The 13,181-nt window shown below is 34.3% G+C and overlaps 1 protein-coding gene across 1 annotated transcript; it reads left to right on the top strand.

Annotated features, from left to right (window-relative positions):
- The first annotated feature begins 3,627 nt into the window (after positions 1-3,627).
- LOC127075021 (zinc finger CCCH domain-containing protein 12) lies at positions 3,628-6,276 on the top strand. Its single transcript, XM_051016458.1, has 2 exons — positions 3,628-4,811; positions 5,483-6,276. Exons 1-2 carry the CDS (start codon positions 3,938-3,940, stop codon positions 5,761-5,763), a joined length of 1,155 nt encoding a protein of 384 aa, XP_050872415.1. The 5' UTR covers positions 3,628-3,937; the 3' UTR covers positions 5,764-6,276.
- The last annotated feature ends 6,905 nt before the right edge of the window (positions 6,277-13,181 follow it).

Here is a 13,181-nt window from a genome sequence, read left to right as displayed (position 1 = left end):
AAACACTCGCCATGAATAGATCTGATGGGAGGTTCTCCACTTGTAGCATATCCTCGTGCCTCCAGAACCAAAGGTAGATGTTACGGGACTTGAACTTTGCAGATGGTGTAAGTTCCATAAAGTTAAATGACACCAAACAGAAGACTGCTATCTAATCAAGAAGAAAATTGAGTGATTGATCTAGGACGTACATCTTAAGAAGTATGTCAAAGGTGATTCCTCTCAAGGGTCAGACAGGTTCAACTCTAGCAAGAAGGACGACACATGAAGCCTCAGACCCAGAAAGGGAAAGGAGCCATCCAAAGAAGATGGAGAACATGTCGTATGCCATACGCTTAATACTATTTCATGAGGATTTTAATGAGACAGAGATACTAGCTCCGCTCGAAAAAGATACGTCTGATATGTATTAAACATAGAGGATCTTCCCAAAGGGATGAAAAAAGGTGAGACCTAGACGCCAGAGGTCAAGTTCGTTTTTTTAGAAAAGGATGCAAAAGGTGTCCGCCCCACAACGACGACCATATGGTCATCATCGTAAGGTGCGATGATTGGGAAATTAGAAGAGTTTTAATAGATCAAGGGAGATCTGCAGATATCCTTTACTAGGATTCATTTTAAAGGCTCCGCCTTTATCCAAAGTACCTAAAATCCTTCAAGGGGTCACTAGTTGGATTCTCTGGGGAGCAAGTACAAGTGAAATACTATATAACACTGGAGACCACCTATAAAGTCAGGGTACAGGCCAGACAAATCAAAGTCAAGTATCTAGTTATAGACTCCCCCTTCTCTTATAATATGATCACATGGTAACCAAATTTTAATCAATTGGGGGCCGCCTTGTCTATTTTGTATTTGTGCATGAAATACTTGTACTTTGACGGGTGGGTTGCTAGGAGACCAGAAAATCTCTAGGATATGTTATATGGAGAGTCTCAATCTTAAAAGAGTCCAAACTCTAGGTGTGAACATTAGGAAGGTTGGTTGGGAATCAAGCCATCGAAAAAGTCTGTCCTGGGCGAAGAGCCTCCCCCTCAGAAATGCGAAAAGATAGGAGACTGAAGCCTCGGAGAAAAGGCCCATAAGGCTTTTTCATTTTATCATTGTTTATTTATTTTACTGCTATTATTTGTGATCAAGCGAGTAGTACATCTCTTCCATTTTCATCGTGAGGGGCAAGGGTTATTAATGGGGCCTCTTATTTTTATTATTTCACATATTTGCATTGTTGTCTCCATCCTTTTTCTTTACAGAAACCTAAGGACACTAAAGGGAATCACCCTCAACTGCCATTAAAATGTTGGGTCCTCATAGAGAGATCCTTGTCGCCCTTTAAGGAAAAATAAAATGTTGGATCCCTACGAAGGATCCTTGCCGCCCTTTCAGGAGATCAAAATGTTGGATCCCTATGAAGGATCCTTTCCTCCCTTAGAGGTGAAATAAAATGTTACATCCTGACAGGGGATCCTTTCCGCCCTTAGAGGTGAAGTAAAATGTTGGATCCCTATGAGGGATCATTGTCGCCCTTTGAGGCGATCAAAAATATTGGGTCTCTACAAGGGATCCTTGATGCCTTTTGAGGTGATTAGGAATGTTGGATTCCTTTGAAGGATCCTTGGCACTCTTTGGGGCAATCTAATATATTGGATCCTCCTAGAAGGGTCCTCGTCACCCTTTAAGGCGGTCAAAAGATTTGGAGCGTCAACGAAGGGCCCTAGTAGAGCTCCAAATCAATTACGCAAATACCTCAAAGAATAGACAAAATAATGAAATACGCCTAAAAGGTGTAGTAGTACATGTTTATGTTGGACATGCAACTTCACACACAAGAGGGTGGGAGGGTGAATTGTGTCATAATTTAAAAACATTTTTAGAAAATATTTATAAGTAAGCAACCAAAAATAAATTGCGAAATTAAAGAGTCAAGGAAAGAGAGAAAAACACCAGGAATTATACAGATTCAGTAAAAAATGACTTATTCATGTTCCCAAGATTTGATCTTGAGAGTATCCAATAAATTTAAGAGCTTTTAGTAGATTAAACTATATAACCCCTTTATACAATAAAAATGAAGTTTATGGTTAACTTCCAACCAAACAACAAACACAGAGAGAAGCGACGAGTCTTCCTTCTAAACTATGGATCAAAGCGGCTAGTCTCCTTTCCACAAGAAACTTGAGCAGTTAGTCTTCAAGCTTCAAACCAAGATTTTATCACGGGCTAATCCTGAACCTGGGTGAGCTTTTAACACGGGCTTAACTCAAACCTTACCAAGCTTTTAATATCAGTCTAATCTTGAATCGAACCTTGGTTTTATACCCGACTAACAAGGAACCTGTGCGATTTTAACATTGTGATTTCTCAAACCTATGAAGACTTTTTCACAGGCTGAGTCTTCAAACCTAATTAGGTGACTTAACAAATAAATTCCCTGAAACCAATATTTTTATAGGATAAGCATTGAACCAAAAATAAACAATTTTTAAATGTATGAATTGTTCAACCAAGGTTAAAACAAAACTTCCTTAGTGAACTTACAAATCTACCATTCCAGAAGTACAACCCTCTCACTTGCAAAACGACTTTCTCGAAAGCGCTACAACTAAACTTTAGTGAGAGAAAGTAAAATAAATATTTTAGAGAGAGAGAGAGAGAGGAGTGAGCTATGAGATTCTCATGTTGGTGGATATGAAAATATGTGGGAATTGACCTCTATTTATAGGCTACAGGTTGGCACAAAAAAGGAAAAGTTTTGGGATCATTTATGACTTGCTAATCGATTGATAACATGCTCCAATCGATTGTTTCCCTCAAACTAATCGATTAATAAGTTAAAAGAGGTAAGAAAATATATATGGATGCTACTTATCATTAATATGATGTCCTACTCGCTTAAGACACATTTTTGAACTCTCCCAATCGATTGGGATAAGGTGTCAATCAATTGGCACATACAAGATTTTGTCTAAAGCTATTTTGATAGCTACCAACTTATCAGACATGATTTCAAAGTATTTTTGAAAGTATTTTCTTGAGAAAAATAAGGTTTAAAAAATGTTTTAGTGTGTGTGTGTGATTATCCACATACTTTACGAGAAAACCTTAATGCATTTATAATGTATATTCACTCAAACACATTTAGGCAGACTTTCACATACTTCAGCTTTTGTCAGATACTTCCATCTTGTAGACACTTGCTTGATCTTTATTTGAGATGAGACTTCAGTTATATTCCTTTTAGGTGTCATCATCAGAGAATCCAACTCATCAAGTTCTATTGATTTGATTGCATCTTTAACATATTTAATAGTTGTCATCATCAAAAACATGTTTAACTGCAAAACAATATTCCATATTCTCCCATTCTTTATGATGACAACACATCTCTCAGAAAAGGTGGTAAAAGAAATAACACGTATATTTTTGGAGTAATTAAACTTCCCATCAATTAAGTATAGAGTATGCTCTACTCCCTCTGAGAATATACTTCTATCCCCTTTTCAAAATAAAAAATAGATAAAGATGCATTACAATAATATATATATATATATATATATATATATATATATATATATATATATATATAATCCTTAGTTCCATTACACCACTTCCTATGGTTTCTTACAAAGACAAACGAAATCTTGTAACTCATCTCTAGATCCTTTCCGTCTTTAAATTAAACCCACCTTTAACGCATTTTCTTACCTAAACTATTGAATATTTTATTTTTTTTACACAAATCTATCTTCTCTTTTCCACCCAACACATGTTCTTTCTCCTCACTAAAACCGTTTCAAACTTGTTTTTTTTTTGTTTTTTTTTTTATTTTAATTTCTATTTTCCTAATCTTACTTAACACGTGTTCGTGTTCTTGTTCGGACACTCCTATGTAGTTTTAGTTATTTTTTCCAACACTCACAGTTAGGGTTTTGTAATAATGGATTACAACCGAGACGGCAACGTCGTTCAAATCATCACCGGCGGAGGCGGAGGCGGCACTGATAGCTGGTCGAGTGACCAAGCAGATTGGGCGACGGAAGATGAGTACCGATACTGGAACGGAAACGAAGCCGGCGAAACCACTCCGTCTTCGAACTCCAATTGCGAGAGACAACAGCGTTCGGGAAGCGAGCCGCCGAATAAGAAATCGAGAAGCAGTTCGCAAGACGGAGGAAATGGCGGCGGCGGCGGATCCAATCGAGCGAAAGCAATTGGGAAGATGTTTTTCAAGACGAAGCTCTGCTGCAAGTTTCGTGTGGGGACTTGTCCTTACATAACGAACTGTAATTTCGCTCACAGTGTTGAAGAGCTCCGTCGGCCGCCGGCGAATTGGCAGGAAATTGTGGCGGCACATGAGGAAGAGAGGAACGTGCTTGAGCAGCCGAGGGAGGAGTTTCAGATTCCGACGGTTGGGTCGAGTACTTTTGTAGGGGAGAGTATGAATAATAGGTCTTATAAGGGTAGGCATTGTAAGAAGTTTTATACCGAGGAAGGTTGTCCTTATGGAGATAGTTGCACGTTTCTTCATGACGAGCAATCCAAGAATCGCGAAAGTGTTGCTATAAGTTTAGGTCCTGGTGGTTATGGAGGTGGTGGTGGAGGTAGTACTGGTAGTGGTGGTGGTGGTGGTGGCGGTGGTGGTGGTGGTGGTAGTGCTAGTGGTGTTGTTGTTGTTGCGGCTGGTGCTGCAGCGGCTGGAAATGGAACAAATTTGAAGCCTTCGAATTGGAAAACTAGGATTTGCAATAAGTGGGAAATGACTGGGTATTGCCCCTTTGGTAACAAATGCCATTTTGCTCATGGTGCTACAGGTATGATTCATTTTGATGAATTTCTTATGTAGATAGATAGATAGATAGATTATAAAGGGTTGCTACTAGAATTGGAAAATTGTGAATAATTAGTACTTTGGAGTTGTGTCAATGTTTACTTACCATTTGAATACAATTTTTGGGTATTGATGTGAGATTGTTTTATCACTAAATTTACAACTTGAGTTGATTCTGTTATAATTTCCAAGTATTGTGCACTTTAGAGAGAGTTAACTTTCCTTAGTTGCGAATACTTTTCATATGCCTTGTGTGCTTCATTTTCTGAATAGATGAGAAAATAATAGTTTCATGAGTGATGGGTTAGATCTAGTATGTGTTGTCAAATGGTGCCTATAGCGGTGCTACCACCTCGATCATGTGGCAGAATTTTAACAAATCGCTATTGCTCCGCGATGTTATTTAGTACATAGTGTTGTCATGTCAAATAGCGTCCATAGCAGTGCTTTGCTGAATTCTAAAGGGTAGCTTTTGCCAAAATCGCTGTGAGTCACTAAGAATCTGCTAAATCTTACCATCAATCCAAACATGAATGTAAACATTACACTCGATTGATACATGAGTGATTTATTGGCTTAAATTGATTATCTATAAGAATGACTTATAAGCTATTTTTATTTTATATAAAATTGACTTTGATACTGTGACCGCAGAGTTACACAGATATGGAGGTGGGCTTATGGAAGGAGAAAGCAGAGACGGTGTTTCTGTTGTTGCGTCCGACTCAAAACAGGGAGTATCATCAAAAAATCAGGCTGATAATGTGGTTGCATCAACTCCACCTATAGGTCATTCAGATGTTTATCATATTGGAGTCCCTTCACAGAGGCCTTCCATTGTGAGTCAGCAGCCAGGACAGAGAGCTCATCATAAGTGGAAAGGTCCAGATAAAATCAGTAGGATATACGGCGATTGGATCGACGACTTTGACTAGAGGTATAATAACTTATATTCCCAATCTCGGAAACATGGAAAAATGGCTGATGATGAGGGTTTATCTATCACCATGTTGCTGAATAAGCTATGATTTCCATTCCCATCTTGTTATATTATCTAATGTCTTGTGATCCTTAGCTTCCAGAAGCACTTTGTTCAATTCACAGATGAATGTTCTGTGCACTTACAGCACTTGTAGCACTTTGTTCAATTCGCAGATGATTGTTCTGTGCACTTATGTTTGGTGAAAGAATTAATCTTTTCAAGTTTTTGTTTCGGAGTTTAGAATGTAACAAAGGCTTCCGTGTTTGCGCATTTGCGCATCAGACTGCGTCGCGCATAATTGTTCTTTGAATGGTATGAAAACACATTCTATTGTTTGGATTTGAGTATTATAGAATATAATGGAGAACTTTTTTGTATCTCAATCCATTTCCTTCATTCAATCTGGAGGTATGCAATGAAATGGAACTTATTGATTAAATAATTAAGCTTATGCCCCTATTTTTCATTTCACCATTTTCAACAGTTTATTCTTCTCTTTTTTATGTTTCTTCTGTACGAGTACTTGTTTTGCAGCTTCCTTTTTTTCTTCTAGTTCTTTCTTGCAGTTTCTCGTGAGTGGTTAATACAATTGAAAAGTTATAATGTTTTTCATTAATCGTACTTAATATTGTTTATTTTTTAATAATAGATAAAACTAAAATTAGAAAGCTATAATGTGTCCTATTTTTTTTTAACAATAGAAGGAAGATTTCCTTTTTATATCAAATCACTATGTACCATTCATTTTAAAATACATAAATAAAATCTAAATTTTCAAATTTTATTGGTGTTTTGGGTTGGTCAACTGTCCATAAAGACCGGCCATTTAGCATAGATTCATTTTCATTCAAAAGTTCATCCTAATTTAATAGAAAATCGTAAACTAAATCAAATCAAAATTGTAAAAAAACCGAATTTTGTTCATATGTGATAGAGTCATTTTTTAACAAAATCGATTTTCAAAATATACATGATTGATATGTATTTTGAAAATCAAACTAAACCAAACCTTATTATTACAATTCAAATTTCACTTACTTTACATTCAATTCAAAACTTCAAAGATATTATACCTCGAAGATATTATATCTTAGCCTTCCAAATATTCTCTTAGTCACAATTAGTTTTAGTTTCAACATTCTTAATTCTTTTATAGTAGTATAGCGAATTTTTTTATCTTCTTTGTCATGCACATCTCACATCTTCTCCTATAACATCTCTTCTCTTATGTTCTTTATTTTTTATCTTCTCATTTTTATATTATTGTTTTTTCTTTCAATTATATTTTTATCATACTTTTCTTCTCTAATCTCGCATATATAATATTCTTTCTTTTTTATCTTTTCTAATATCTTCTCTCCTCCATTTTTTTTTTATTATAATATTTTTTATATTATTTTATATTATTATGATATGTTTCTTATTCCAATTTTGTTTGATCTTATTTTTGTATATTATATGAAAAATTTGTCTAAATAGGATGAGTTTTGATATTATTTGGTAATGTATGAATAATTAAATACAAAGTTATCTTGTTCTCTGTAGGTGTAATGTATGATTCAATAATTTATTTTGTAAAAACTGAACCAATCGAACCAACTCAAACCACATTGATTTGGTTCAATTTTATTTTTAAAAATTAACCGAATCAAACCGGACCATATATTTTTTTTCTCTTACGATTCAGATGGTTTTTAAAATCAAAATCATTTAAATCGCACCACAATCACCTCTACTCACCACAACGACATACGCCATTCATTCTAATAAAGTCATTAGTCTTCCTCCTACGACTATTCACACTCCACGTCAAACAAGTTACAATATAAGTCAGATTATATATAATTTAACTGATACTTATAAAGTTTTACATTAATCTCATAGTATCTTTAGAGTGCTAATCTTTTCTTTTACCCTCTTCGAGTACCAGAGAATTATTGTCACTGCATGGGAAGCATTTTCACGGTGATCTTTATCAACATGTTAACTAGTCTCTATTTATATACATAATAGTGACACTAATATATTAACTATTCTCTATTTAAATAAAGAATAGAGACATTTAAATAAAAAATAGTTCTTTCTTAATTGCATCACCACCACTGTTTTTCTTTATAACTATGAGTAATAGTAATTTCTTTATGCTATTTCACTGAAGGACGGTTCAGAAGGTCGGTTCAGAGTCAACTTGTGATTAGAAAATTACAAGTGTGAACATTCTTCAAGATAATACTGAAATAGTTCTTTCCAGTGGCGCGGAATTGACCCCTCAGTTTTTTATTTTTTTTAATTCATATATATTAAATTATTAAAATATCCTTATTTTAAATTAAAATTACTTTTTATTTTTTCTTTTTCACTCAAAGTTAGATTAAAATAGAGATAAGATAAGGTAAAAAGCTCATACCTTTCCTTTCTTTTTCATATGGGTTTGCTACCGACACTGGAATCAGAACAGATTAAAGTGATCGGCATCTAACAGGTAAAAAACTTTATTCATTCTTCTTTTATAAAAAGTAACAAATTAAAGTGATTGTTTGATTTGTGTTTTTGAGATTTTTAGGGTTCTTCTTTCTTGATGTGTTAAAATAATCTATATGAGGTTTATTAAGTCAATTCATAACACTGTAATTTATAAATATAGTTATACACTGTAATAAGGTTTATTTAATCATTGTTGCTGCTAATTTCTAATAGTGAAGTTACCGGTATTTGAAAACGGATTAAAGTTGATTAATTAAGTTTATTAATTTTTTTCTCTTTTAATTTTTATGTTCTCTAAATTGATTTTCAGATCTGATATGATATTATAGGAAGAGTAAAGATGAATAATAGGAAAATTGATTCTTTTTTCAAAAGGAAAGCATGTGAAATTGAAAGAGAAGAGAGAGATGAAGAAATTATAATCCCGACATCCGAATCTGAAACAATTTTTGAGAATCCAACAATTGAAGAGCATCATGGTTTTGAAAATTCTTTGGAACGCGATCCTGGAAAGCGTCCTCCGATTTGGCAATATCCACCAAATCAAGTGGATGCAATACGAAGAGCTTATCTAAAATGGGGTCCATATCAATTTCATTTAGAAAACTATCCTTTGTCCGGTAACGGGATCATCCGAGAAGGTTTCAACATACTTGGTTTAGCATATTTCCATCATGGTTAGAATATTCACCATCTGAAGATGCCACATCTTGCTTACCATGTTACCTTTTTAGCAAAAAACTAAGTGGACGTCCCGGATCACTTGTCTTTATTTCTATGGATTTTAGAAATTCGAAGAAAGTTAGGAATGGAAAACATTATTCCTTTCTTAAACACATAGGGAAGGATCCTTGCTCACCACAGAACAATGCAATGAAAGCTTGTCAAGACTTGTTGAATCAAGATGATCATATTAGAGATGTTATTCAAGTGCAAAGTTCAAGTCAAAGAATGAATAATCGGTTACGACTCAAGACTTCAATTGACACTGTTCGTTGGTTAACACTACAAGCTTGTGCTTTTAGGGGTCACGACGAAAGTAGCAAATCAAGAAATCAAGGTAACTTTCTTGAGTTATTGAAACTTTTAGCATCCTACAATGATGAAGTTGCAAAAGTTGTGTTGGAAAATGCTCCACAAAATTGTAAGTATACTTCACATCAAATTCAAAAAGAGCTCTTGCAAATTCTTTCTAGTAGGGTGAAAAAGAGTATTCGTGAGGAAATTGGTGATTCCAAATTTTGTATCGTTGTTGATGAAGCTCGTGATGAGTCAAAAAAGGAACAAATGGCTCTTGTATTAAGATTTGTTGATAAAGTTGGTTTAATACAAGAGAGATTTTTTGATGTGGCACATGTTAAAGACACCACATCTTTAACTCTTAAGGAAGTCGTGATGAGTCAAAAAAGGAACAAATGGCTCTTGTATTAAGATTTGTTGATAAAGTTGGTTTAATACAAGAGAGATTTTTTGATGTCGCACATGTTAAAGACACCACATCTTTAACTCTTAAGGAAACAATATGTGATATACTTTCTCAACATAACCTTGATGTTTCTAACATTAGTGGCCAAGGGTATGATGCTGCTAGCAATATGAGAGGAGAATTGAATGGTTTACAAGCCCTCTTTATGAAGGACTGTCCTTATGCATACTATGTTCATTGTTTTGCTCATCGATTGCAACTTGCATTAGTTACATCATCAAGAGAAGTCAAACATGTTCATAAATTTTTTGAGAAGCTGATATTTGTTGTGAATGTTGTTTGTTCTTCTACAAAGCGTCATGATGAGTTACAAGCTGCCCAATTAGAAGAAATTGCTTATTTGTTAGAGATTGATGAGATTGTAACTGGTAAAGGTGCAAATCAAGTTGGTACATTGAAACGAGCTGGAGATACTCGTTGGGGATCACATTAAGATTCAATTTCTAGCTTGATAAACATGTATGAAGCAACTTGTTTAGTTTTAAAAAAAATTGCAAAAGATAGAGGGAAATATGCTACACGTGGGGATGCAGATAGTTGTTACAATTACTTGAAGGCATTTGATTTTATATTTATTTTGCACTTGATGAAAGAAATCATGGGAATAACAGATATGCTTTGTCAAGCCTTACAAAAAAAAAATCAAGATGTAGTTAATGCTATGAACTTGGTTCGTTCAACAAAACATCTTATTTAAGGTTTGAGAGAAAATGGTTAGGATATATTGTTTACTAAAGTGGTATCTTTTTGTGAAAAGCATGGTATTGAGATTCCTGATCTTAATGATGTTCATTCAACAACAAGATTTGGACGCTCCCGTCTTGAAGAGAATCAAGTCACAATTCAACATTACTTTAAAGTTGAAATCTTTTTCACTACCATTGACAAACAGTTACAAGAGTTGAATAGCAGATTCAGTGAGCAGGCAATGGATTTGTTAACTTTTTCTTGTTCTTTATCTCCTAAGGATGGATATAAAGCTTTTAGCATTGATACTATTTGTTCTTTAGTTGAAAAATATTATCCTATGGATTTTAGTGATCAAGAGAAGAATAATTTGCAATTTCAACTCCAACATTCTCTATTTGTTGCTCGTCAAGCATCAAACTTGAATAATTTATCAACTATTCAAGAACTATGTTCATGTTTGGTTGCATCTGGACAAGCTGAAACTTACTTCTTGATTGATAGACTACTTCGGCTTATCATGACTCTTCCCGTTTCTACGGCCACAACTGAGAGGTCTTTTTCAGTAATGAAAGTTATTAAGACTAAGTTGAGAAATAAGATGGATGATGAATTTCTTGGAGATAGCATGACAATATATATTGAAAGGGAGATTAGTGCAAGCATTAGTTCGGAGTCAATTATTGACGATTTCAAGTCACTCGAAACGCGTAAAGCATTACTTTAAGGTAGTTTTAAGTCATGTAATTTAAATTTTTAGTAATTAACTTTGTATTTATTTTAACTTTAATATTTTATTTAAAATACTATTTACATTTTATTTATAATCTTTATTTTACGTTAGCGGTCATCCCAAATTTTTTTATCTGGCTCCGCCACTGGTTCTTTCTCTAATGAGCGATAATCTTCCTATCCAGCAAGAATCACAATCTTCAACAACAAATCATTTGCATCAATCACCAGTTCCTCAACCTTTGCTCCAAGCTAGAACCATTGATCAAATCACTTGCTCAAAAAAATTCTCTTTCCTCCATCACATGTCTAGTTTCCTCCATTGCACGTTACTTTCCCTATGCCATACACCTCAGCTCCTTAACTTCATGTTCTAATTCCTTATCCATGAGACTTCTCCAAACACTCCCGTTCCTTATAGCAGGAACACAAATCTTGCTTAATATCTTCAACTTATTCGCGTGGAAGAGAGCTAGAAAAATATCCATGTTGAAATCGCCACACAAATCGAAGTCTTGTAATACATCTAATCCAAAGTAGATACGATGAATAACTCATCCCTTCTACGATGAGGAAAACTCACAAGCAATTTATGAAGAGCTAAATTTTCTAAATAAAAATATATATTTTCAGCCCTCACGAATGTCGTATTCAAGCAAGCTACGACAACCAAATACAACAAGAAGATAAAACCCTTGGAATTCCACCACGACGATCTTGTCCTTCGCAAATCCGACAACAACAGGAAGAATGTCATGGAAGGGAAACTAACACCCAATTAGGAAGGAGTGTACTGAGTCCAAACTAGCATGTGAAAAATAGCTTATACACTCGAGATGCTCCATTAAAAGGAAAAGAAACTTAAATATCATTTAATAGATGTCAAAAACAGAGGCCAATTTATAAAGCATCAAATCTACAAAATGAAAAACAATAAAGAGCTAAAACTCAGGCGCCACGGGGACAATCTTAATGTCCACGATTCTCTGGTCGTACTTGAACCTCTCCCTCAAAATTTTGGCTTCAAGGTATATACGCTATATCTGCCCCTGACTCTTTGTCAAAATATTTTTGGATATTGACTAGATTATCATTAAGAAGTTCACTTAGATTCTTATCTACAAGTGTCTTTTTTAACTCTGCCATAGTTAAAGCAATCTCTTTGCAGACCAAATCCTCTTTGATTGTGGTCTCCTTGTTAGTAAAAGCATGAAGGGCATGTTTGAGGGCATTCTTCTTAGAAGTCAAAGCTTCCTTGAGGGAAACCTCTATATCACTAATAGATTTGCACTAAATGACCACAATCTTATCAAGTGAGTCCATATTCTGCTTTAACTTTGAATGGGACCCAAATATATTTACATCTTCATCTAGTTTGTGTTAGTGTAAACTCTAGAGGCCAATAATTTTATTTAAATTGTTGCTTGTATCAAAGTATCTATTAATAATAAGACATTTCTTTATTATGTTTGTTTTTTCGAAGTAATAAAACTCCTAGAATGGCTAATCAGTTTGATAAAGCATTAAGTGCGACTTAATCGTGAGACCCTATTAAACATATGTACACCATTATTAAAGTATATGTAGTTGAACTTTATTGTGAAATGTGATAACATTAAAGTATTGAGACTATTAAATGAATATATTAATGATCATATCTCACATATCATGGATAAAGAGTTATCAAGTATTCACATAGGTATATATATTAGGAACAATATTTCTATTGTCTTGACCAACCATAAGAATACTACATAGACTGTTATGCAAGTGTCATAAGTTATTCTCAATGTGATAATGTTGTATACCACATTTTGACCTAAAACTGCTATAGAGTCTAGATGTGAAGCTGAGTACTTTATTGTCGTTCAAATTTTGTACATAATAACATAACTATAAAGATACTCGATGGATACTCCAAAAATCATGTTAAGGGACATGAATGATCTAGATGGAATTTTTCATCATGCACAACATGATAA

This window comes from Lathyrus oleraceus, chromosome 4 (assembly GCF_024323335.1).
Source record: "Lathyrus oleraceus cultivar Zhongwan6 chromosome 4, CAAS_Psat_ZW6_1.0, whole genome shotgun sequence".
In the NCBI taxonomy this organism is placed as follows: domain Eukaryota; kingdom Viridiplantae; phylum Streptophyta; class Magnoliopsida; order Fabales; family Fabaceae; genus Lathyrus; species Lathyrus oleraceus.
Note: the sequence above shows the minus strand (reverse complement) of the source record. Positions and strands in the feature narration are given on the sequence as shown.